Source organism: Teleopsis dalmanni, chromosome 2 (genome assembly GCF_002237135.1).
Source record: "Teleopsis dalmanni isolate 2A chromosome 2, ASM223713v2, whole genome shotgun sequence".
In the NCBI taxonomy this organism is placed as follows: domain Eukaryota; kingdom Metazoa; phylum Arthropoda; class Insecta; order Diptera; family Diopsidae; genus Teleopsis; species Teleopsis dalmanni.
In genome coordinates, this window is record NC_051847.1 from 77,114,585 (window position 1) to 77,141,780 (window position 27,196).

The following is a 27,196-nucleotide window of genomic DNA, read 5'->3' on the forward strand; positions in this document are numbered from 1 at the left end:
TGCTTTTATTTTACATTTGATTTTCACCAGTCCAAGCTTAAGGATAGGATAGGATAGGTAATTTTTAAAACTTCACGTCATATTTTCAATTTTTATATACAACGAGTTCTGCATTTAAGATTTCTGTTAATTTGAGTGGTTCAATGTTAGTTTAGCATCCATTAACATAGAGCTCCCTACTATACGTATAATTCCCTATTAGCTTAAGTAGATGTATTTAGAGCAATAATTGATGGCCCTTTCACAACTTCAGGTTCTTATTTAATGATTAGTAAATCTTTTGTACTTTTATCACTATATAAGAAGGTTTATAATAGATTATCCGAATTAAGGTTTCTTAAGTTTTAAGTCTGTATTTGACTTCAAATTTTTTATTTACTGTCCTGTTTCGACAATATTAATTTCAAGTGGTGTGGATTTAAATCAATCGTTTTCCCTAAAATCTCTAACAGTGAAAATTCTGGAATTAATACCTATTAAAGTGCTGCTATATTTGGTGAGATATCAGCACTATCAAGTACTCTTCAATTCTACTCCCTAAGACAACGATGGGTTTAAATTCACACCATCTGAAATTATAAGCGTTTCGTAGGTATGGTCTATTGTTATTGTTTACATATTCTCGTATATACATATAACATTTTTTATATAGGATAAAATATAATTAAGAGTATTATCGCCTTTTTAAAATATTTTTAACAATTAGAAAAATTATATGATAATTCTTCATTCCAATTAGAACTATTATTTTTTGCTTTAGCACGACCCGTATATAACAAATTAAAATTTCTGATGTTTTTCAATAAAAAATAAAATCACAATAAAAGTTTGGTACTTTGTAATGTCAAATTGTAATTAATTAATTAATTTTTAATTTGTTTTCTGTTCAGCTTTTGGCATTTTCAATGTCAGACTTAATTACTTTTCACGTAATAAATGATGTCGACAATTTTTTTTTAAGTTTTTATTTCTGTGATTGGATTTTCTGTTACAATTAAAAACTAAAACCCCTATACATGCTTTCATTTGATTAAAATAATGCTAGTTTTAAGCTCATTTCATAATAATAACAGTTCTATCAGAAAATAATGCTAAATGTGTTGTAATTTGTTTAATGATAAAGGCCTCCCAATAACTTGTGTATGCAGATATTTTCAAGCTGGAAAGGTGAGGATTTCCATGTAATTTTTTGTTTTGTATACACTTCATGTCTTTATAATAGCGTAATTGCAGTATGAAAATCCCTGAAAATATTTTCGTATCAAAAACACCATTTTCTACTATGTTTTATTTTAAACTGTTGATATGTAATTCAATGAGGTGTAGGATTTGCAAGAGTACTAATTGCTTCATCTTTATTACAAATCATTAACATTGCATTAATCTAAGAATATTGCTTTCCCTGTAAATTTAGGAATAGTAATGACGTCCTCTTTCCTCTACTTTGTGACTCTGTGCTATTCATAAATGTTTTATTTACTATTTTGATACGACGAATTGTGAACATATCATTTGTAAACTTGTTATTTGTTCGAGGTTGAGTAAGTCTCTGATAGGATGGGTTGTGTATATAGCATTTGTATACTTATTCTTTATTCCAGGTATATTTTGTTTGTATCATCCACAGTTACCGTTTTCAGAAAAATCTTCGGAAGCGGAAGATTTTTCTGAAGATAGAATGGAGTTTCATATTAAGCTGTTTCCAGACGGTTTTTACCATTCTAAAAGTTTTATAGCTTTTTATCCGGCTTTTACATTTTTTTTAATGAACTTATTTAATTGTTATATATAAGATTGATTTAAGTGTCATTACTGTCATGGTAATAACAGTAGCCGCATATTTAGCAAACTCGTTACCTCAATACTTTCCACAGCTCTAAGTTTAACAATCAAGAACACATGAAATTTCCTCTTAATTTCTGCTGACTCTATGGATGACATTTCAATATAAAGTGCCATTGGTCCTTATTGCTATAATGTTTGTCTGATTATCGGCTCACTCATTAATTTGTACATTTACGTTAGTGTGTTCGGGTTAGACCATATATAATATAATATAATATAATAAACATTGCTAATTTATGATATATTACATGAAAGGTGGTATGTGATTTCTACCCACTGAAAAAATTGAAGATGCTATATTTTAGTATTAATCCTTAAGGCTACCATTTTTCTCCAAAAGTTTGTCATTTCATTATACTACTATCATAATCTAGTGCGTTAAATAATTAAAACTGTTCTGCCTTGATTTAGATTTCAGCGCTGTTAAGTACACAGATTTTCAAAGAGTAAGTTTAGATACTTTTGAGAGTAAATATCAGATTGGTTTGGTAACCGTTCATTATGCGAATAGCAATAGTTTACCACGTTTTTCCAATAATCTTAAGCATTCGGGTATTGCTCCCTTAGTTAGTTACCTAGATTAAACCGATATAAGAAAGAATTTTCATATATTTTTTAATTCAATGAAGCTCTTTGCGCAAATAAACGTTAAAACTTTATTCGTGAACTCTGTTTAAGCCTTAATAACAAATAATCCTTTCTTGTAGAAATTATTTAGAAAAGCAATTTTCATGTTTTTGTTCTGATAAATACTTCGAATAGAATAAAATCTTTTTTCTATTTACTTTGGGTTAAAAGTTTTGCTAAGATAATTTATAAAACCATTTATAGTAAAAGTTTTTACCATCACAATTGTACATTTTGATTAATTTTTTATATTGTAGGCAGCAAATCCGTATCCGCTTAAAACATTTTCATTTCCTGTCTATCGTATACACGTGGAGAGCTTAAATTATTAAAGACGCAGCTGCCGCTAACACCAAAATAATATTTACCCTTTCAGCAATACTACTTTTCTTGCCAACTTAACCTCACTTCTTCGTCTTTTCATCATTTTCTAATGAAGTCATTAGAGTGAGCAAAAATGGCGCAGGAAATTGATTATGACATGCCACCGAATTGCATAAAGGAAGGTAATTCCATAGTAAACGCGAACAAAAACTGCGTTGCCTGAGAATATTTACTAACTGCGGACCTTGAAACCATTTCACAAGAGTTTACAATATATCTCTGAGCAAGTTTACTTTTAGTTATTTAAATATATTTTACCTTACACCTCAAGAAATAATATTTGTGGTGGAAGTGTGCGTTCATTTATTATGTGACAGCTTAAAGTTTCTAAGCTTTAATGTCACTACTAACTAAATTAATTAATAATATGAAAGTACACTGTAAATTGGTTGTAACGATTAATTACCTCCGGATTGAATTTAACAAGGTAAATAACAATAACTTAATAATTAAAAAAATGTGTAAGTGTATTAGAGTTATGTTTGTAAATGATATATTGCAAGTAATTTAAAGTTTTAAGTGCTTAGCAAATATTACATTTACAGCACGGTTCATTAGATTACACTATAGTGCACAATCATCTCAGAAAGCTTCTTGTTTCCACTATTTATCGATGCACTTTAGCATGTCCTCTTTTATAAAATAATGGCACAATTATATTTCGTTTGGTCAGATTATTCCGTATTTCTTTAACGTATTAGTCTTAGAACCGGTATTTGAATTGCAATGTATGATGACATTCTCAAACCTTATATAGGTACTCCCAACTATAGCAATAGTTAGACAAAGGACATACTGTAGGCCATTCATATTGACACATTTATATAGAAACGTTTTTTATTCAAAAACCGCAGTTAACGCCATTAGAAACACAGTTCCAAAAATAGATTGCACGGATTGAATAGCAGCAACGATGATATAAAGTCGTGGGAGTTATTAGAAAATCTCTTTCATATATAAAAGAAGTCATGGTAAAATATTGTACGCCAAAACTGAAATTAACACCACAGGCAAGACAATCCAATACATAAATTTCAGCGATTGAATAGCAACTAAGATGATAGTAAGTCGTTGAAGTTATTAGATAATCCCTTTCATTTATAAAAGAAATCCTAGCAAAATCAACTACTACCACTTCACACAATTACACGCTGCTCATGCATATCTTAAGCAGTGTTTTATTAGGTTTCGGCTTGGAAAAAATTGATTTTGTCTTAAGAAAACATTATTCGAGCACCCCGATGAATACTGATAAAAAAAAAGCTAAAAAAAAGTTAGAACAGTAATTTGTCTACGTACTCAGAACAGGCGAAAATAATCGAGATTTAAGAAAGACGATGGTCTCCTAACAAAATGTGTACACAATTTATGGTAGCCAAACGCAGGAGATTTTAGAATGTTAAAATTCCATCTTTATTGAAATGACTGTCAAACACACTACAAGAAGGGATAAAAGTAAATGAATAGACAGGTGTGATTAGGTCAGATAAATGGACAGGATTATGTATAAGCGCGTCAATACGTAGATAGATATTTAGTCAAACACACACATATATATATTTATATACATAAATTTTCGGATGCTTACTATCCGAAACTGTGTGAATCTCAGCATTAATACCAGCTGAGATTTATAATTCCAATAATAAAATAATAATAACATAGAGATGATATTAAATAATTACTCCTGTATCCTATTTCTTTCTGCTTTCCATTATAATTTAACTGTAGTATAGCATAATAAAATTTCTTCATTCAATTTTCAGTTATAGAACTTTAGTTGGATATAATGGGTATTAAAAGACTTAAACGTAATGAACAGATGAAATAAATTTATAATAACAAATTTCTAAAGCTTATGAGAATTATAATGGCATTTATACTATGTGCTCGATAAATAATATAAATGCAGTTACAATTTTTACAAGCTTTAAATATTTGTTTCTATAAGTATTTATCATCTGTTAATTGTATACTAAATCTTTTAATACATATATCCAACTAAGGTTGTGTTATACTGAACTCGTTGAGAAAGCCGCATTCTCTATAAGTTAATAGTTAACTTTTTATTTTATTAACTTACATTTTTCTATAAATGACTTTATTTAATTTAATTTAGTTTATCATTTTAAACGGTATTTTTAATTAAACTCCGACAGCAAAAGACTCGAATGTCGTATTCTTTTCATAGCCCAGCTAGAAGTGATCGAGCACACTTTTGTGGAGTTGAGAGCTACCGAAGCCAAACGGGACTTTTTCAGACAACCAAAACCATGCGTTCGAATAACATCGCATGATTAGTCCGTTAATGAAACTAAGCACAGGGCCGGATTAGAAAAACGGGGGTGTTAACTCCTCTCCTACTGAACCCCTGCATCACGCGTGAGAGACGGTTTGCAGCCACTATAATAACGACGAAGCATGGTGTACTTTTTATATTATTATTAGTTTATATTATTATTAATTTATATTATTATTAGTTTATATTATTATGTATTTAAATATATAATAATATATGAAAGCCAACAAAAGCACCGCATGTTAACTCAAGAAAAATAATAATAAATAAAAAAAAATAAATAAAATAATCATATTACAACAATTATATCATCTCTCACCGGCAGTATAGTGGGTTGCATGCCTTTTACGCGGAATCCAGGAGTTCAAGTTCCCGTCGAGGAGCTATGAATTTATAAAATCCTTTTCGTTTATACGAATTTAATTAATTAATTAAAAATTATTTAATTTCTCAATATTTTATTTAATATTATAAAGCGCATAGCGCTGCCAAAAAGAAACTATTGACAATAATAGTAATAATATAATAACTATTCTTCAATTATTTTACTCTCTATGAATTTAATTAATGAATTAAAAAGATTTAATTGATCAATATTTTAATTAGTTTTATAAAGCGCATAGCGCTGCTAAAAAAAGAAAATATTGATAATTGTGGTAAGAATATAGTAGCCATAAATTCTTTAATCAGTCCCTTCCTAAATTTTTAGCACTCTATATTTATACCATATTGGTTATGGAGCGCATTGCGCTGCCCAAGATAATACTTAACAAAGTTTCCAACACTATAGATGATGAGGTAGAAGAGAAGAAGAAGGAAAAGGAAGGGTAGTAAATAATGTTTTATAAATTAATTTTATTTAATACTTTACTGAATGAAAAAAAATTGTAGACAAATATTCCTTAATAAAAAAAAAATAATAAGTAAAAAGAATCATAATAAGTTAATATAAGGTAATTAATTAAAATTAAATTAAAATTGTACGCAATATTTTATAATTAGTTATAATTAAATATTTAAGATTAAAATTCAAATTTACGATTGAATTTTTATAACCAAACAATTTGATATTTTATAAATAAATTATAATTCTATATTTCATACCTTGTAATTAATAGATTAATTATTTAAAATTAAAATTGAAATCCATGAATGAATTTTTATAACCACACAATTTGATATTTTACAATTAAATTATAATTGAATACTTAATAGATTAATTAATTAAAATTTAAATCCATGAATGCATTTTTATAACCAAACAATTTTGTAACTTAACTTTGTAGTTTTGCAATTTAATTAATTAAATAGTATTAAGTGATAGTGTGGAGGGGAGCACGGAGGCGGAAAGTGAAACTGAGTACAGGGAGGACGAGGACGTTTGAAATTAGTAGTGAAGGAGTTAACACTCGCGTCTCCCTAATCCGGCCCTGTGCCTAGTTTATAACGTTGTGTCAGTCGAGCAAAGTTGGGTTTTCAATACAAAAAACGGTTATTTTTCAAGTCACGATTCGTTTGTTCCTTTGTAATAACAAAAGTTGTAGAGCTTAAAGTTTCTTATAAACTTGATCATGGACAGTTTTAGTATGATACATTTAATCGTATTGACGATAGAGTGTATTGAGTGATATTACTACGATTTCTAATCATTTTTGATTTCTCCTCAGCTGAAACAAATTTATCTAAGAAAGCAATGGGCATGAATTCTTCTGCTAAGTACCATCAATTATAAGTCATTTCCTTCAAAACTACGTTCGAAATTTCTTTGCCAATCACGAAATAGTCAATAGCGTTTTTATCAAATTGGAGGCCTTGGTAACCTGTTGTAATATCATTTGTGTAATTAAACCAAATATTCACATATATCTAATACTTAATACAAATCATCCAAAATAAATGTAAATTGATCTCTAAAATTAAATATTTTTAGTAAACATATGACTTCCATTATGCATCGAGAATTCGAAGTGGCCCCTCGGCGAGGAAATTAAAAATTGTAGACATTAGCAAAAAGAATAAAAATGATAGCTCCAAGAATTCTTTATATGATTAAAGCGAGAGAGATACTTTTTTAAGTACTCACGCTTTGATACTTCCTCATGGACAGTTAGAGCTTGCAAGAGTTTTGTGTCAAAGTACTATTACTCTATGAGTCTCAAGTAACTATAATTGAAATAATTTTATTTTCTAAAAATATGTTGTTTGAAGTGTACTTTTATATGGAATTCATCTTAAATCTAATTTGCTCTTTACTAACGACACCTTAACGGCATTTTTGAATCTTTCAATAAATATAGCAAAATCCTTTATGCTATGACAAATATTTGAAATATTCAAATATTGCAAATATTTCAAATTAATAGCATGTCCAAAAATCTTGAATATAAATGTGTAAGTGCCTTGTCTTTTTAAAAAATGGTAAACAAAATGGAAGATTTTGGATCCACCAGGCAGAGGTCCATGCCTTAGAGCTGGAGAATGCCTCTGCAGGGGCACCCGAGGTACCAAAATATGCAATACCTTCGAACTTCTCAATACTCTAACATCGAGGAATTATGTTACTTTTATGTGTGTACCATGAGGGCATGAAGGCAACGAAATGGCAAACTCCCTGGTAAAGAAGCATGTAATTTTTTGTTCGTCAATAACCCGTCTGCGAGGTAACAAATAGCTTTCCAAATAACTTAATATGTGAGAGGGAGGCGCAAAAATTACTTCAACACTGGAGAGCCCTAACAGGCGTGCGGCAATCAAGAAGATTCATTGATCTTGAACACATTAAAGTTGACGCTATCTTTAATCGTAGCAGAAACGTTATTAAAATTTACACTGAACTTTTTACACTGTACACACTGCAGACTCAATTACCACATAAAGAATATCGATGCTGTAGAAAGTGATTCCTGTCGACTATGTTATGAGAAGAGGAAAACTTCAGAACATGTTCTATGTAACTGCTTAGCGGCGGTAAGACGTAGATTTGACTAGCTTGGTAACGGGATCTTGGTTCCAAATCAAATAAGTAAAATTAAACCCACAGCAATTATGAGATTTAACATATAAATAGTCTAGAATTGTTTTAGTTGGGCATCTCTTGTGCACTTAATAGATCTTCTAGGTCGGAGTTTATATATAGATTATTAATTAATAAAAAAAAATATTAGTCTTTACTTTTTTCTTATCTAATATGATTTTGCATGTTTATTTAATATTATTTTATATTTTTATAATTAATAGATTACTTTGTATTTATTAGTGCATCAATTTAAAATTTTAAGTGAGTGTCGTATTTTCATGAATATTGCCTTTATAAACTGTATTAGGTAAAGGTGTAAGCATAAGATCTGTTAAATGGAACTTAAAATTTTCTGAATATTTTTTATTTTATATAAAAAAACAAGTTTAAGTGCATTATCGTCATAAAGTATGGAAATTATTATCAAAGTTAGTGAAATTCACAAGAAAATGGCACATATTTCACAACATTCAACATTCGTAAATATTTTTTTATGAGTGTATTTATTATATACATCTTAGGTATACTCGTATATACTCGTATATACTTATCTTATACTTTATTTCTTTTTTACATCTTCTCCTTCATTTGTGAACACAAAAATTTCAAGAGTAATTGAAATATTTTTCAAAATTGCTGTCGGATATTTGTACTTAAGTACAAGTATCTACTTCTGCCAAGAATACTTATGAAGTTCTGCATGAGATTGTAATGTAAGTGCACTAAAAAAAATAATTTATTATGCATTGATGGAAGCAAGTTATTAAAAATATGTTATATATGTAACATTGTATTCAAAACCGCTTTTTACTTAATGTATTATATCGAAACTGCATAAAATTTTAGATGATAAATTTGTTAGTATATTTCTTCATCTTTTGGTTGTAGAATTAGGTGCTAATACCCCATAGTGCAACTAAAATAAAGTCGTTTTTCTCTATATTTACTTTTCAACGATTTCAGATTAATTTAGCCAAAATTAGCTGAGTCCAAATTTGTAACCCATTTTTCTGCTAGATGTCTGGGTTTTTCAATTTTATAAGGCATACTTATAGAAATTGTGACATTTTCAATGGACTTATTTACCTTAATAAATTATGAAAGGGATTTATTATATTAAATGAAAAATAGCATTATTGTTTCTAAGTAAAAACATTTTAAGATGATCAAGTTTGTTTTATAAACATTTGTCAATCAAGGCAAACAAAGTTGTTAAATGAATATTGTTTTTTTATTTTTTTTAAACTTCATTTTATTATATACAATCTATTCTATGAATGAATAATAAGTACTACTTATGGCAATAACATATATGATGGCATGTATTATATATAATAATATATATATTATATATAATATAATAATATTATATTATATATAATAATATTATATATATATATAATAAATATATATATTATATATAATATATATATATTATATATATATTATATATTTTATATATAATAAATGCAATTATAATTCTCATAATCTTTAAAAATTTATTTTTTATAAACAATAACAAAACTGTTTCAGAAGCTAACATTAGTTCGAAAGTGATTTCATATATTGAATGATACTTAGTGGAACACTTAATATTAAAGTCACGTAATTCAATCAAGTCCTTTAACTATATCTTTAAGTTGCATTGATTTAATTCTTATTTATTGGTTTGTTTGAAAAAAAATTTCTTCCGAATATAAAGTTATAATTATAACATTTTATTTGGTTATAAGGTTACTTATAACATTTGATACATATTGTTATAAATAATTTAAATGACAACTAATGTAATAAGTCTATTTATATAATAATTCTTCCAATTGTCGCGTTGTAATGACAAACTACATATAACAAATAGCGAAAAAGATATTTAGATTGGTTTTGGTAATTAAGATTTGAGTTTGGGTTTTCACATAATTTGTGTGTCAGGCACTCGAGAAATAACAGCAGAAGATGATGCAAAAGTTCACAATGGCAGCAACAAGGTTAATTTTTACAAAATCGAAGATATCGTTACTAACATTAATAAGGTTTTTAATAAAGAAATCCAGATATAGAACTGGATCTTAGATATCTTAACATTTTCCTGCATATTCTGTTTTGAAAACGGAAAAGAAGAAATCATTTTTCACGTTTTGAATAGTTGGTAAGCCATTTGTAATATTTGCTACGTAGACCAGATGTTGACTTGATATTCAAACAGTACAATAATTTTCTTAAACGAACAATTAACGATTGTGAGTTAATGGTCATTTCATTTGCAAATTGCAGTTGACAATAGAACGAGTGTTACTTTACCAACAGGACAATAAAAATATCGAACGTTAAGCAGGAAACTGTGCTACTTGTAGTACAAATAGTGATAGAAAAAGGACTTATGTACCTTGTTCGGTATCCGAATCACCTGGAAATCGTATTCATATTGATTTCGCAGTACCCACTTTCAACGCAATATGTCTTACTTGTATTTTTGTATTCGCCTGTCGGTTACAATCTCCGCTAATACCATAGCATATATAAAATCAATTTTTTCAAATGAAGGTATTCCAAAATACATCGTTAGTGATAATGGACCACAACTAACGTCAACAATTTTTAAACACTCCCTTCTACACAGCTTCACATCAAATGAACTTACAAAGCGTTTCGTATGCACTTTTAAGGAATTAGTAGCAAATATTCTTTGCGATAAATTCTTAAATAATGAAGCTTATTTCAATTTATCGGATTTTATCTAGTTTGGAATGCATGTTCCCAGCTAAAATTTTGCATTTCCGGCCTATTTGCAGACTTGTAAGCTAAACGAATATTTTCGGTCTTACACTGAAAGCCAGAGTGTGGAAAATGGGAGAATTTTCTATAAACTTTTTATGTTTGGTCGTTCTATACAAAATATGCGAAACTACTTGATTTGGTTATGTTATATTATGTCCCCACTGCAACGTAAGCACTTCATTAATTGTTCAGATGATATTCAACTGAATTGAATGCTTTTTTATCAAATAATATCATTGTATAATGATGTCAAATATATATTTGATATATAAACTATAAACTCATTTATATATTTTTATGCATTAATTATATGGTATTCCATATAATTATATGGTATATGGTATAAATTTTATTAGCGACCGTAATTAGGAATGTAATCTCCTTCAAGGAAGGCAGTGGGACCATTCTATTAGTTCCTAAATGCAATTGAGATTTATTGGGTGAAGGCATGTTCGAAAGACAGTACACATTCAATGCTAACGTTTGTGTGACATACGAAGAGTGTAGCGTTCAGACGAATACATATTTACAAAATGCTTCGGTATACCCGAGTACACTTCTAAGCATAATTATTTTGTTTTTATTGAATTGAATAGTGTTAAGGCACATTACATGGAGCAACATTTTTTTAATATTTTAATTAAGCGATTGTTTATAATTATTGTATACAATATGCTACTGCAAATAAAAGTGATTTCAGACGGAATAAGAGTTATTCCTTCCATTAACATATAACCTTCTATTGTTATTATGTTTCTAGTTGAGTCAGTATACTTAAACACATTTACTCTCTATTAATTATGAGGCTTCTTCATAACTCCTCTTCACGCCTTAACTGGATTATTGTTTATCACTTTATCAGACTAAGCAATAATTGACCTCAGATCTGTATACCTTCCTGAGGAGCCAGTAACCATTCTGAGATTCGACGAAACTAAGATTGAACGACTTCTTATAAATTTTTGTGTTTTTACAGTGTTTGTTCTCTACTTTAATTTTTTCTCACTAATGTATGTATTTATGTTGATCCTTTTTTTCGAGTCAGCGCAACTGGGCACTTTTACTCTTTGATAGCTGGGGGTACTACAGGGTCCCACCAATCTCATTGACTAATTTGTATATCTCTCATAAGCTTCATGATTATTCAGTGATTGATCTGCGTACCTCCCCGTGCGGAGACTGATTAATAATACTAATACATACACAAATTGTCTATGCATCATTTACGGGTATTACTTAGTATCGAATTTTTTTCCTAATTCGGATTTGCAAAAATTTTTAACCAAGTTTGAAGATTTGTCTCACCTAATTAAATGCTGTTACCTCTCGTTTTTGTAAGTTTTAGCTGCTTTCAGTGCTATTAGCAGTACGTTTGTTCTGTTTTTTATTTTCAATTTTCGGCTGCATTTGCTGATGTGAGTGCGAAAGCATTACAATGTCATCTACATACTCTAGATCTGTCAACCTAGTATTTAACCTCCAATTTATGCTGCAGTGTTGCGAATCGAATATTATTAGCACCCAATCGAGCACAATAATAAACAGTAGTGATGATAAAATGCAGCCATGTTTGACTTCGATTGTTGAAATGAACAGTTCACTTGTTTTTTCATTATTCAGAACTCTGCACTTCGTGCCTTCATAGATTTTCTTTATTATATTGATTATTTTTTACGGGATACCAAGTGTCTGTAGCGCTGACCAGATCGCCTCTTTCTTGATTAAGTCAAACGCCTTTTCTTAATCGACAAAGATTGTATACAGGACTGTGTGGAACTTGATGCACTGTTCAACGTGTGTACTATTTATATTGTCGTCACAAAGACCGGTCGGTCGAAAGCCTTCTTGATTTTTGCGAAGTTGTTCATTTATTGGTTGAATATTGCGTTTCAAAATTATTTTGTTGAAAATCTAGCTTATTATGGAAATTAAAGAAATCCCTCTCCACTCTAGTCGGATGGTATCTCTTCTGTATGCAAATCTTCTTAAAAAGCGGAAATAAGAGTTCGGTGGATTGTGTAGTGTCAGCATTCAACTGATATATTATCGGTATATGCAGATTTTCCGGTTTTTAACGTACGTATTGCTTCAGAAATTTCTTGTTTACTAGGTGGTTTGGTGCTAATATTACCTTTACCACTACAACTAAATATTATTCTATTGGTATTTAAAAGTATGTATGCTCAAGATATCTTAATCATTGCATCATAAAACTTGCTGAGATGAATCTTTCATAATTAATGTTAAAGTTGAAGTAAATAAATTGTATAACACTAATAAGTTTACATCTCTGTAATAAGAAATATTATTGTAATACATCAACTGATTTAAATTATATATCAAAAACTTCATGCTATGCCATTCTGTTATTATCTCAATAAACATTTGGACAGATTAAATATTTTATTTTCTGTGTAATAACACTTCTTTTCATTTTAATACTTCATATATATCCAAATATTTTTTATTTGCTTCAATCAATTCGTAAACAAATGGAAATCCTACACAGATCAGAAAACACTCCAGTGTAAAGTCTTGACAATGCCTTCGTCAAGCTTGTCAAATGAGTCTAAAAATCCGTGAATCCGATACTTCACGCAGCTGGATTCGGTATTTATTTTACATTGTGTTCCTTGCATTCTCTGTATTTGTTCAGCAAATTTAAAAATGTGATAATTTTATTTTTTGTAAATAAAAATTTTTCTCATTATTTATGTTTGGTTAACGAAGCGAAATTTATTCAAACATTTTCAGTTTACAAAATAAAATTTTTCGCACATCGCGTTCTTTCACAACATGTGACAATGCATTTGTTTACGCAATCAAATTTTTCGATCTATTTAAGTTTGGATGGTTTATATATATTTTTATGAAATTTGTTGAAAACTGATACAATGATATACGTAAATACTTAAACATTTTGTAACAAATGTTTTGTTCATTGATTTTATGCTCTATTTATTTTAAATTGATATATACATAAGCATAATGCCCTTGAAAATGTCCTCTCGGATCATTAATTTAGGATTTTCTATTTAGATTGAAATACAAACTTTAAAATAAATTTATTAAATCCAATTTATTTTATTTATACATTTATATATAATAATTTCTTTTGTATATAAATGCAATAGAACTTAAAGAAAGTTTAAATTGACGAACTAATAATACGAGTATAATAAGTAATAATGGCTTGGAATACAGTTTTTGACACATGGAAGAAAAGTAATTTGTCTATTCGTTTTCTTTAATATATCAATAAATTCTTATAAAATTGTATTTATGATAAGTATTAGATGAATATGAAAAGGTAGATTTTAAAGAACTTAAAGAAAGTTTAAATTGACCTTCTAATAATACGAGTATAAGAAGTAATAATGGCCTAGAATACAATCTCTGATTCAAGTAAGAAAAGTAATTTGTCAATTCATTTGTCAAGTTCGGCTTTGGATCAGTTGGTTAAGGTGCGCTGATTCCGAGCTTCACGTTTGCCAGGACCCGAGTTCGATTCCTGATACTTGCATTCTCAAAAATAATTATTTATGAATAATAAATACAAGAATTATTTCGAAGACCACCGATGATGGGTATTTGGCAATACTCGAAACAGCTGTATGGTCAGCCAAAAAATCAATTAATTAAAGTAAAATAAAAATTAAAATTTTTGTTGTTGTAGTTCACTACTGTTCGAAGAAACCTCTTTGTGTTTTTTTGTAATATATCTATAAATTCCTTTAAAATTGTATTTATGATAAGTATTAGATTAAAATGAAAATGTGTATTTGGTTCCTTAACGATACTAATTTATACATCTATTATCAAGCGAATGGATAGGATGCGACATAATTTAAAAAATATTTCATCATTTTTATAATGAAATATTGCTTCAGGCCACACTTTAAGAAAGCCACCCCTTATTATTTACCTTTCCTTGGCTATGAACATATCCTTTACATATAAAGGGTAAATAGTTTTTGTAATGTTTGCCTTTTTAGTCTGGATCTCTACAAATTGGTTTTTCAGTTGAGCCAAAAAAATGCAAACAACTGTATTTAAAAATCATTTGTAAATCCAGATAGAAAAAATTTAAAAATGGATTATATCATTTGATAGTTGAAATCAAAGTAAGCTTATCCAACAGTTTAGTTGATAAAGGTATGAAACTTCATATAGAAACTTTTTGAGAATTCCGGCAGACTAAGACGATAAGTGGAGCACGTAGATTGACAAGTTGCCTTGACCGAGACTTTCGTCTCTCAATTTAAAAATGAAAAATAAATGAAACTGCTTGAAAACTGTTTGTGAATTCAGGCGGTATTAGTCCATAAAGGAACTACATTGTGTGATAGTACTGATTTTTAGAAGCTTATTCCTCCTCAATTTAACTGAAGAATGACTAAAACTTTGTGAATAAAATTTTTCCGCAAAACCGTAAAGTTAGCAAAAATTATAAATAGGTGCATTATATTACTTAGAGGCCATGCAAAATTGAAATTATTTTTTAAAATTTGGACAAGAATATGTATTAGGAATATATACCTAAAAAAAATAAAATATATTGATGTCTGGAATTTTTAATAATTTATTTTATAATTCAATGTACTTTATTAACATTTAACTGAAACGCACCCTACGAATGCAAAAACCTGACTGACTTCTTAGAATATGTATTTCTTCTTCCCCTGTTTTTATCAAGATGGCCGCCCATAATAATTGGAAATTACTTTACAATAGTGAGTGAAAAAGACACAATTGTAACAAAATTTTATGTTAAGTATAATAAGGAACCATATAATATTTCAATTGAAAAGTTTGACATTTTAGACGACTACTTTGTTTTGAAAAGTTCAATTTCAGTTGTCTCATAAAGAGTAAAGTCAATTCGTTAACAATTTCTTTCTCCGATTTATCCTGATTTTTGAAGTGAATTTATAAGATAAGACTTAGATAAAACAACTGTCAAAACTGTTAATTGCACAGTATATATCTTTAGCTTAAGGTCGAATGTTGTACAGAACATCCAATTTGAGCTGGAGAACATTGACGATGTGCAATATCTGAAAGTGCGAGACCGCCTTGTGATATATACCCCAGCGAGCTTGAATCAACTTTAGCACTAGTCCCACTTTAATACCCAGAATATTGCATAGTTATTTAGCTGTAGAAAATTAATCCTTATTGGGTCCCATATAACAAAAAAAAAACTCGTTAGGATTGGTGCAGAGCAATGCTCAGGAATTACAAAACCTATACTTTAACAGACAGATGCTATGCTAACAGATGATGAATCACATATCTATGCATATGAAACTAAAACTAAATAGAAGTTAATAGCATGGGTTGTTGACACTTAAAGCGTTTCGAAACAAATGGCTACTAGTTTTTTTCAAAAAAAGTGGCGATATAGCAAGAGTCATATTAGAGCACAGTAAAATGAATAATTCTTACATTAATTTGTCAGAATTGTTTGAAGAAATGTATAAATCTACCATGAGGGATTAATAATTCCAAACTAAGGAAGTGGGAACTTTCACACTGTACAAGAAATAATTAAATATAAGCGCTTTCAAAGCGTAGTAATTGGTTATCTATCATATCATATTGCTTTTTTGGTATCCAAGAATTTTTTTTTGGATTTTTCACAGGAAAGACAAACAGAATAAGCCAATGGTTGATGTTTTTAAAAACCGTGCTGTCATGAGGACTTAAGTAAAATAAAAAAACATGTTACGGCAAACCATTGAAACTCATGCAATAGTATATACTAGAACATAGACGAACAGATTACTATATTTTATTATACGGTCACCACGTAGTAATTATTATTATTAATAATTAATTATTAGTAACCTACGTAGTATAGATCATATACTCCTATAAAAAATATAAAAGGTTTTGATGTAAGTTGTTCAGTCGCTTTCGTTATATGCCTTTGACTGTAGTTGAATGAAAGATTATCAGTTTCATTTCAAGTCGTATTCCTTGAACATATCTTCCCAAATCGCCTAATATATTGTGGATTCCATGTCAGTGTCGCATCTCTGATATAGTATCCTCTTTTTGTAATGTATAGCCAAATCATTTGTAATGTTATATTTTTATGTCTAATTTTATATATGGACTAGTATAGTAAATTTCGTGTAAATAATTATTATCACTGCGTTCTGTAGTGATTTTACGTAATATTAATAATAAAGGCTATAAATAACAAAAAAAAAGAAATTAAATAAATAAATAAAAGTTAGGTAATAATTAATATTTTTATTAAGAAAAAATAAAATTTGTCCAAAACAAAAATCGGCCCATAATTCCTTTATGGTTTTTTTATTTTTATATAAATACATAATCTGCTAATGAAATCACTGAAGTTTTGATATATGTACAATAGTAAATTCATATATCATGTTTTGTCGTATGCGAGTATACTTAATATTGAACAGCAGGGAATCTAACAATCTGTTCTTGACTTTATTGTAATAATTTGAATGAAAGTGTAATGAGTTTTGTTGTTCTATTTTCCATTTTCCATTATTTAATGAATTTATTTATTTAAAAAGGTCATGAAATCAGTTGCATCATATTCAAATTAGTCTTTATCTATCAAAAGCAATAGAGCAGAAAAAGACATGTATAGCCTTGAGTTATATAAATGTAATCTTAAACAATAACACAAAATATTTTTTTTGTTAATAAAAATAATAAAAAAAATTTATAATTTATATGCCGATTGAAATGTTACCAATTATCTGTCAAACTGATATTGCCAACTAAGTCCAATTCATACGAATGACAGGTGTTTATATTGTTTACAAACTACCACAAGCATTTGCATCTTACTTTTACAGAGCAGAAATTATTCGAAATAAAATTCAACCGTAATAGTGTGAACAACGAACAACCCCCTAATCTACGGTGGAACAGCTTTTCCAGTAAAAACTTAGTTGCGGGATTAGTGACGACCTTAATAGCTAACTGCGGTTACCAGGCGATATCCGCTTTTAAGAAACCTTGCGTCAATAAATGGGTTTTGCCGACGGTAACTGTATACTTTCCTAACATTCGTGGGATTACTTATGGACACATCCAAAAATCAATAAATGGAGATGATGCTACTCTTTTCGCATTAAAAGCTACTGCTACCGGGTGATTAGTAAATAACGTCCAGTCGAGTGCAGTGTCACAGGACAAAGATTTTAACGTAAATAGTGCTGCTGGGCACATCTGCGCTGATGTACACTTCGGGGGGTACTTTTGTCAATGTTAGCATAAAAGGGAACAGTTTACATGTCTAGAAGGGTTTTATAAAGCTGACCTCATTACAGAAGAGGAAATTTAAGACTTATTTTGTCAGGGACACTCTAGGAAGGTGGTTATATAATTTTTGCATAAATCTTATATACATTTAAATGTTTAAACGAAAGTAACGAGGGATTTAATATAGTAAAATTTTAATTTCATAATATGTAAATAGCCCTTAAGTATATATAAGATTTTTTCTTTTAGTTTCTTATTAAGATTTTACTTTCTCACTCATTTAAAAAACTTTTAATTATAAATATTAATTATAAATAATTTGAGATATTATCAACATGTTTTAATTTATTTTTCAATTTCAGAGATAAATTAGCTTGACTTTTAAAATTTAGTGCAAAAGTATAATTCTTGAAGTCTTTCCTTTAAAATTATATATTGTGAAAATAAAAACTATAATTATGTGTTCACTTTTGTATATATTTTATGTTTCTTTTTGTCTGTGATGTATTTGATAACATTTGTTCTATTCAAGTTCAGTTAAGAAATCTTTTCAAGTTTTCTGTTTGTACACTTAAATGAAAGCAATTTTATATCTCTTCTTTCACAATATCCTTTACAATGTACAAGTATCTCATTACCAAGAAAATATATAAAAGTTTATAACCTTGCCCGAGTACGTAGAAAAAATAAGTTTAGATTGAACGTTGCTTTAAGTGAGATTCAGGTTTTTATAAAATAAAAAAGATTTTGTAAAGTTGCGTACATTTGCTTTATTAATTCAAAGAATTTTCAAGTATATTGAGAAAGTTTTTCAAGTCTCATATAAAAGTTCTGATTGTTTTAACTAGGTATTGATGACAGTTAAGCTAATATGAATATTAAGAAGACTTAAAAAAGTTGTTGTGATGTTCTTTTACTTGGAAAAATAGAAAGTTTAAGAATATTACTGCAATATATCTAATAGAGCCAGCAGTAAGGGTGAAACTGTTAAATCGTTATGAGAGTTGTTTAAAAATATTGTAATGCTATGTACTTTGTATATGATTATGGCAAGATTGCCATGTAAAAGATTTATGAATGGTCCAATGCAAAAAGGATCGACCTAACAGAGAATTAACAATGATCTAAGCTGTTCAGCCGCTTTAGAAATACTCTAAGCTCTTCAGTCGCTTTTTTGGTTATTACCAGCAAACGAAAGGACTTATAAAATTTCGCTTAATTAGTAATGCAGAATAAATTTTCGACAAATCAAAATATACCAGCTGATGTATCATTTGAAAATTTATGTGTCAAAATGGAAATTAAAAAACGCAAACCTAATGACAAAAAGTCGGTTAAAATTCCACTGCCATTATAGCATTAGATTCGTTTTGCCATTCCTCACAGATTTTAATGTAACCTTAAGACCGTGAAAATATTTATTGAATGCAAAATAACATTAAAAGAGAATGTACTAACGCTTATAACTATTGATATGATTTCGTAGATGTCAGACTGCATACTTTTTTATGGATAACGAATCTAGCGAAGGTCGCTTACAATCCTTGCCTACTGATGAAAGGGTCGTTCCAAGATGATCCTACAGAAAAAAAAAAGACAGAAAACAATGCTTATGTTTCCACTTTTGTTTTCTTTATGTAGAAAGAATATTTAGCGAGTTTTCTAAATGACTGGATATCGTATTAATATTCAGAAGATTCAAATATTCATTTCCAAGAACAGTTTCATCTTCAGTTACATGTTCTATGGTTTACTTTGTAGCAGTAGTCAATAAGCGCACAATATTTTCTGATAACATTGTCATTAATGTTTGATATGAAATAGTTATAGATAAATCTTATTTAAAAGTCTGTTATAAGACGATTCTTATAACAGATATATTAGGCGATATTTAATTAGCAATTGTATTAAATTTCGTACTTTATACTTTCAAATATATATGAGTCTTGGCACAAAGGGACTATGTTAAATTGTGCGGTTTAATGCATACACTCAGAAAAATACGCCCTGATCATTTTGTTAAAGAAATTTTAGCCCATATAGTAAAGAAGATATGAAAACCAACATGTAGTATGATTGAAGTAATATGGTGCGTCGGGTAAGCATATTTTGACCTCAGGTTTAGTTAAAATCTGGTTAAACCAATCAAATTATTTTTTTGAGTGTAGGAACATATATAACATGTAGATCCAATAAGGACTAGTGCAGATATAAAGCAAGAAATATTTCTTAAAATATTCGCTGGAAAATTAATGGTATGGATATGGATCTAAATAACAAATGAAGTACATGCTGAGACTGAAAGGTATTGCAATATGCAGACTCTTATGCATTGGTCAACATTGTTTCAAAAAAGTAAATAGCTTCAGGTCCTTTGATCGATTGTACAATGTCACAGTTTTAAAATTAAATTATTGAATTTAAACTGGTTGAATATATATTATAGTTTATTTAAACTAATAGCAGATTATTATATTATAAAATTTATAGATTATATTATAGCAGATTATTATTTAAAATAATTTATTTTAGATGATTATACTTTAGAAGATTGAAACTTCTGATGAAATCCCTGATCTTTTATGAGCATAAAATGTGCTTAACAGAAAAAGAACACAAACTCTTATTTCTTTGTTGAGAGAAATATATTGCGAAAAGTATATGTTCAAGTTAAAGATATAGAGTAATAAATAACAATTATCTATATAAATTTATGGGTGGCAAAGGATCTACCACAAGAAAATTTGTCTAGGCAACTAACCATGAAGAAAACTAAAAGATAGGCTGCGCAAAAGATCAGCCTGTAGTATATTATAAGGTCTAAATAAAAACTTAGACCAAAGACTGTAAAATAGCAATAAAACAAAATGGCAACCTCAGATCCCATCTAGGTTGTTATAAGACAAAAGAAAAAAGTCTGAGTTATTTGCAGCAATACAATTTTAAAACAAATTTACAATAGCCTGGTTAAATTATTCTCACACGTGTTTTCTAAAACATTTTAAAAATTAAAAAAATTAATAAAATATTTGTTAAAACAATAAAACAACTAAAAAAGAAACTTATTTGTTAACCAGAAATGTATTTTTCATTTCTAAGTATTCTTAAATTATAAAAACTAAAAGTTATATTTTTGCATAAATTTTCATAAAATTCTGAATAATTTAATTTTACTAATAAAAAATTTTTATAGTTTTGCTCCTTGTCTTCGGTTTACATATTTCAAAAACTTCCAAGAAGGAGGTACGTTTAGATTTCCTTTTAAGATAATTAAACTTGATAAATCAAGTCATAAATTAAATTTTTATGTATATGTGATTTATATGCTGATTTTCCTCAAATATTAAGGAAGATTTATTCCTTCGTTAAGTTTGGGGTTCAACGACATTTCGTAAGTAATGAGCAGCCATTTTATTGGCTTCTTGCTTTAAAAATCTAATAAATTGGTAAAATAAAATATTGCATATTTCTAGCTTTATATTTATCACTTAAGTTAATATTAAGGAAAATTTAGGTTAAATATAAAATATTTTCCATTTGATTTTCTCATATTTTCTGTCAAAAATGTACAATTCTTTATTGAGATTTTTAGTAATTAAAAATGAAATTATACTATATTTGGTTTTTAATAAATTTTTGCTAATATAAATAATTCTAAGTTGTTTGTTGAAGTATTTAAATATTTCGATTTTTAAAACTTCAGAAATAATCATCGATTTGGTTATTTTTAATAATGTTTTTATATAAATCATATGCTTACTATCCCATATAGGCAGTAATGTTTATTTTTAAATTGTGGTAATTTATCTATATTCTATATATGTTTATATTTATAACATATTAATTTTAAATGTTTCAAATCTTTTTGATATATTAATTAATACTAATTGAGAACATATAGCAAAAATTAACTGAAGCGTACTGACTGAGTACACTATACGGATTTAACATCCATCATTTGTAGAGATTTTTTAATTATAATTAGTTCAAATTTTAGCATATAAAAAAGCTGCAATAAGAGACAGTATCCGCCCTAGTAACAATAATTTATCTATTCAATTTCTTTATTTGTACATTTGATTTAGAATAATAGCAATGATACTACCTTTCATACTAAAGCGATATCATTTATCAGGCATGTGCTATATGCAATACTTATATACCTCCATGAAGCCTTTTGTACAATGAATAATTTTCAACCATCAATACACGACATGTCACGCATACCTCCAAGTTGTGTAAAATATCAAACTTTTTTGATTTAAATTTATGATTTGATATTTTAAATATATCCAAATTCTATGTTGAATTATATTGATCGTAAGTATGCATTTATATATATCTTACAAACAATATTAATATGATAACGAAAATAAATATTTTCAATATTTTCCTTAAGCTCTGAGCTACGATGTAGTTCAGTTTTTCGGCTTATTACACAAATATCAACATAATAATATTATAGTTAGTTAATAGCTGTATGAGAAATGTAAGATCTTTATGAGAATCACGAAGAGCAGTAACGATTAACACACCAAACCAATTGCTCTATCAGTAGGGTGAGCTCGCCTTCATTGGATCACTCACAAAATGACTGTGTCGTCCGCATAACGAAAGTTATTAATATTTCTTCCTCCTATTGATATGCCGCCATTCTATTGTATCATTTCTCAAGTACAAGTCTCATATTGTACTCGGCATATACGTTAAACAATATTGGCGAAAAAGTGCAGACTTGCCTAATATAAAGGCATTTTATAATGTTGATCAGCTGAATTGGTACGCCAAGCTCCTGTAATATCGACCATAAATGATTCTACTTATCGAAATTGAAAGCTTTAGTGTAGTCCATAATACAAAGGTAGACTGCGATGTTAAGTTCTCTTGCCTTTTTTATTATTTGTTGGGCATTCAGGATTTGCTTTCTTGTGCTTTTTCGGAGACAAATCTACTTTGATCTTCCGCTATTTTGGTTAGCAAAAATCGTTTAAGCCTCTCCTGTTTTATATGAGGTAGCACTTTTCTTGTGTGTGAGATAAGGGAGATTGTTCTATAATTCGCACATGTAGACGAAGATTCTTTTTCTAAATTGGAAGAAATATAGATTGACACCAATCTTTTAGTCATTTTTTTTTTACTTCAGTTACCAAAAGATAAAAATACAGTTGAATCCCATAGGTCGAAAGCCATATGGTAATATATTTTTTGCAATATTTATATAAAAACCTCAGGGTACACGGCGATAGCGTTAGTCGCAAATACAATATATTGAAGAATATTGATTTAATATAGAATCGATAAATCCTTTAACGGATTACTGTTAATGTGAAGAAATATAAATGACTGAAAAATAAGTGACAGAAATCTAACTACTTATAGTTTTCTAATTATTTTTGCGAAAGAGATAACAGACAAGTTGGATAGAAAAGGTTTTAAAATCTACCATGTTGACAAATGACTTCTTGACTAATACCGAAGATTGTGAGGATGTCCGAAACTTATTGCCCACATTACGAAAAAATTAAACGAAAAACTTGTAATCATTCAGTAAACAGCTGTTCACGTACTTATTGGAGTTGTAACGGGGCGGCACTGTGTTATTATACCTCACCTAACGACTCACATTAGATATAAATAAAATGAAAATCCTTTTGTGACTCAGCAAATTGCAGTTCGTGTACTTACTGGAGTACTAACGGGGCGACACTGTGTCATTATACCGACGCTTCAACGGTAGCGTATTATTTTAAGTAAAGCATACATGAGCTTCAATGATAAAACAGAAATAGAACACATTAATCACATTATATGGTTTTGTCCGGAACTACAAGCGGAGCTACTTCTGTGATTTAAAGACCGTATCTTTACAGAAATACCGAAGCATACTTGTCGAATGTACTCAGCTTTGGTTAGACGACGAACAAATTAGTCAAAGGATATAAAGGATATATGCCAGGATATAACAACAATTGGCACAAATCGCTGCTCTCAGGTAACTATAAGGGCATTACAATGAACAATAGATGTGCACTAGTGAAAGTACTGACAATTATATCGGCACATATTCTAACCTAACATCTATTGTTTATATATAGGAGTTAACAATTGTTACTGACTCTCTCTCTTACTCTCTCTTGTTACTGAGCAATAAATTGAAACTGCTGACAGTTATATCAGCACACGCTCTCTCAACCTATTACTTATGGTAGAGAAGCATGAATTGAAGAATAACAATAATTAAATAAATTAATAGTCATGTTTCTTATTTACATATTAGTCACTCAAGCTGTACAGTAAAGATAATCGCATTAAAAATATAATTTATATTAACATAAAAATAAAAAACAACTCAGTACTCTATATATCATCCAAAATCCACATTACATCGCCATTTTCAACATACACTTAATAAATGAATGGAACATGTAACGTATCGGAATATATGTATGTAAGTAAGTTTTGATGAGTGCAGATACATTACTCAAATATCAAAAATTATTAAGACAAAAACCAAATTGATTGATTGCAGTCGAATAAATAATTTCATAATTTAGATATGCACTCATATCACAATGAAATGCGAACATGAAATATTTCTTTGTTTTAAGAAAATGATTTGTGCTCATATCAAATATTCCAAAGAATATTAACTTTTTGTAAAAAATGAGATGGTTTGGGTGTAATATATGTAATACTATGTGTGGAGTATATATCATACATATTATATTACATTACATTCATTTAAATACAAATATAAGAATGTAACATTTTTTATTTGATGAGATAAGTAAGATACATATGCGATGGTTCATCAAGGTTTAATGTTAGATGTTCATTCAACTTTATCTAATTATTGAAGCTCTTCTTAATGGCAAGGAAATATGTGCATAGTCAACCACTAATTACAATATTTTTCAATATAAAAAGTCCGAATATATATCTTAAATCAATACCATGTGAACATGTACAATAATATATAGTATGTATGATAAAGCACTCCCATTGTTGTAGTCGCAGAAACGGATGAATGAAACCAAAATGACTGAAACAATGGCAAAACACACAATGGCCACGCTAAGCAACATCCAAATGAATGATGGCATGAAACGTGTCAAATGGTCAGGATGACTAATGTACATAAAAATAAATGGCGGTGTTGCCACCATTAAAATAAATAAATAAAAATAAACGAAGCAACAGAAACGAAAGTATCGAAAGCAAAAAACTGAATGGAATACGCATTTAATTAGGAGTGGACATTGTGTATTTATGCGGTATGCTTGTGTTTATTTGTTTTTATGATGCCGGTGTATACAAAATTGGACTGTGGGTGGGTGGGGGAATGTGGGAGTGGTAGTGGTAGTAGTCGGTCCTTGCCACAGTTATTTTATGGCAGTTTGCTCACATTTATTCGTATTTCACAGCCAACGACAGCGTCCACAAAACTCTGTGCACCAGTGAAATCCTGCTGAGTAAATGCCAATGTAATTAAGTTAAAATTAAATGAAAAAACTTTTCTAAACTTCAACGTCAGCACTAATCTAATACCGGAATTTGTTTTTTAAATGCTTTTCACTTCAGAGTTGAAACTGTTTGAAGTTGATTTAGCTCTGAAAGTCGACTTTAATACTTTGTGTATAGATACCTTTGATATGAAAACGGTTGGATTTACTTGAATGATGTAATCTAGTTAATTTATAAGCTCATTGCTCATAGCTTTTTAATCAGGAAAAATTGCTAATTAGTTTGGTAAGGATATGCCAATGGCTTTACATTACAGAATAAACATTTTTTTTTATTAAATAAAAATGTTAATACGTATTGTAATATATATACACTGGATATTTCTAACTTATTAAACACAAATACAAGAATTTAATCTTTACGCAAAAAAGAATAAAAATATCTTTTTCGCATTGTAAATAATTAATAAAATACACGGTATCAAAGAAAGTTAATAAAAAAAAATATTGCATCAAAAAAGCAATATCAATACGCAATATTTAAAATACCTAATGTGAAGTAACATTTCAGAAGGTACAAAATTTATAGTAGTTCAAATTTCTTTTAATGTTAATTTTTCTTTTCAAAAGTGAACGAAAATATGTAACGAAAAGAAACTATTTAAAAATTAAAAGGGTTTTAATAGAAATGAAAAGACAACAACAGAAATTTTAGTTAATTTATTGAAATTTGGCTGACCCTACAACTCTGTTTCAAGTATTGTCATCAGTAGTCTTAGAAAATTATTGAATTATTTAATTAATTTATTGTCCGTATATAATTTGTTTATTTTTATTTTTTGAAAATTCTAAACATTTTATGTAGGAAACTTAATTTTTCTTAAAATTTCATAAAACTGTTTTCGTAAATCTAGTAATCCCTGGTGAACAAAAATATTTTTTGCATCATTAACCGTGTTTTATACTTAGAAGTTTTTTAAAACCATCTAACCAATGTATTTGTCATCAAAAACTACCAATTAGATCATTACCACTCATATGTGGCAGGGAATTTATGTACCTTTGTTAAAAAACCAATAATAAGCTTCATTTCAAGAAAGATTTTTTTTAATAACATATGTATCAGAATTGATTGAAAGTTAAAAAAAGTCATTTTTCTTAATTTCGGAGATTAAAGGATTATTTATCAATTTTTTTCCGGTTAAATCAAAAATTCCCAGTGTAAGATAATACATATAGTGCATATAGCAATTCCTGTTTCTCGGTATGTAGAAAAAATTCTCGAAATGTATTTATAATTTTTCTCCATTTCGTAAGCCAATGAAACATTACTAGATTATAATAGAAATATTATAATCTAATCAAGTCTTGCGAACACTCAAGTCTGTTTTTATGAATAGCGATTGTGAAAATATTAGAATATCGAACCACACCTGACCCGAACTGAACAAAAAACAATTGCCATTTTAATAAAGATAAGAATTGTTCTTTGTTGAAGACTGCCCAATATTACACGTGGCTGGTGCTCTCGCC

The 27,196-nt window shown here is 28.7% G+C and overlaps 2 protein-coding genes across 2 annotated transcripts in view; one reads left to right on the forward strand and one right to left on the reverse strand.

Moving 5' to 3' along the window:
- The window catches only part of LOC119684862 (cytochrome P450 9b2-like), a 286,885-nt gene that overhangs the window by 1,899 nt on the left and 257,790 nt on the right, over positions 1 to 27,196 (forward strand). The gene's annotated exons all lie outside the window — the stretch shown is intronic.
- The window catches only part of LOC119681915 (probable serine/threonine-protein kinase fhkE), a 51,352-nt gene continuing 40,091 nt past the window's right edge, over positions 15,936 to 27,196 (reverse strand). Inside the window, exon 5 of the mRNA XM_038095225.1 lies at positions 15,936 to 16,071. Coding sequence (XP_037951153.1) covers positions 15,936 to 16,071 — 136 coding nt within the window. The remainder of the gene's footprint in view (positions 16,072 to 27,196) is intronic.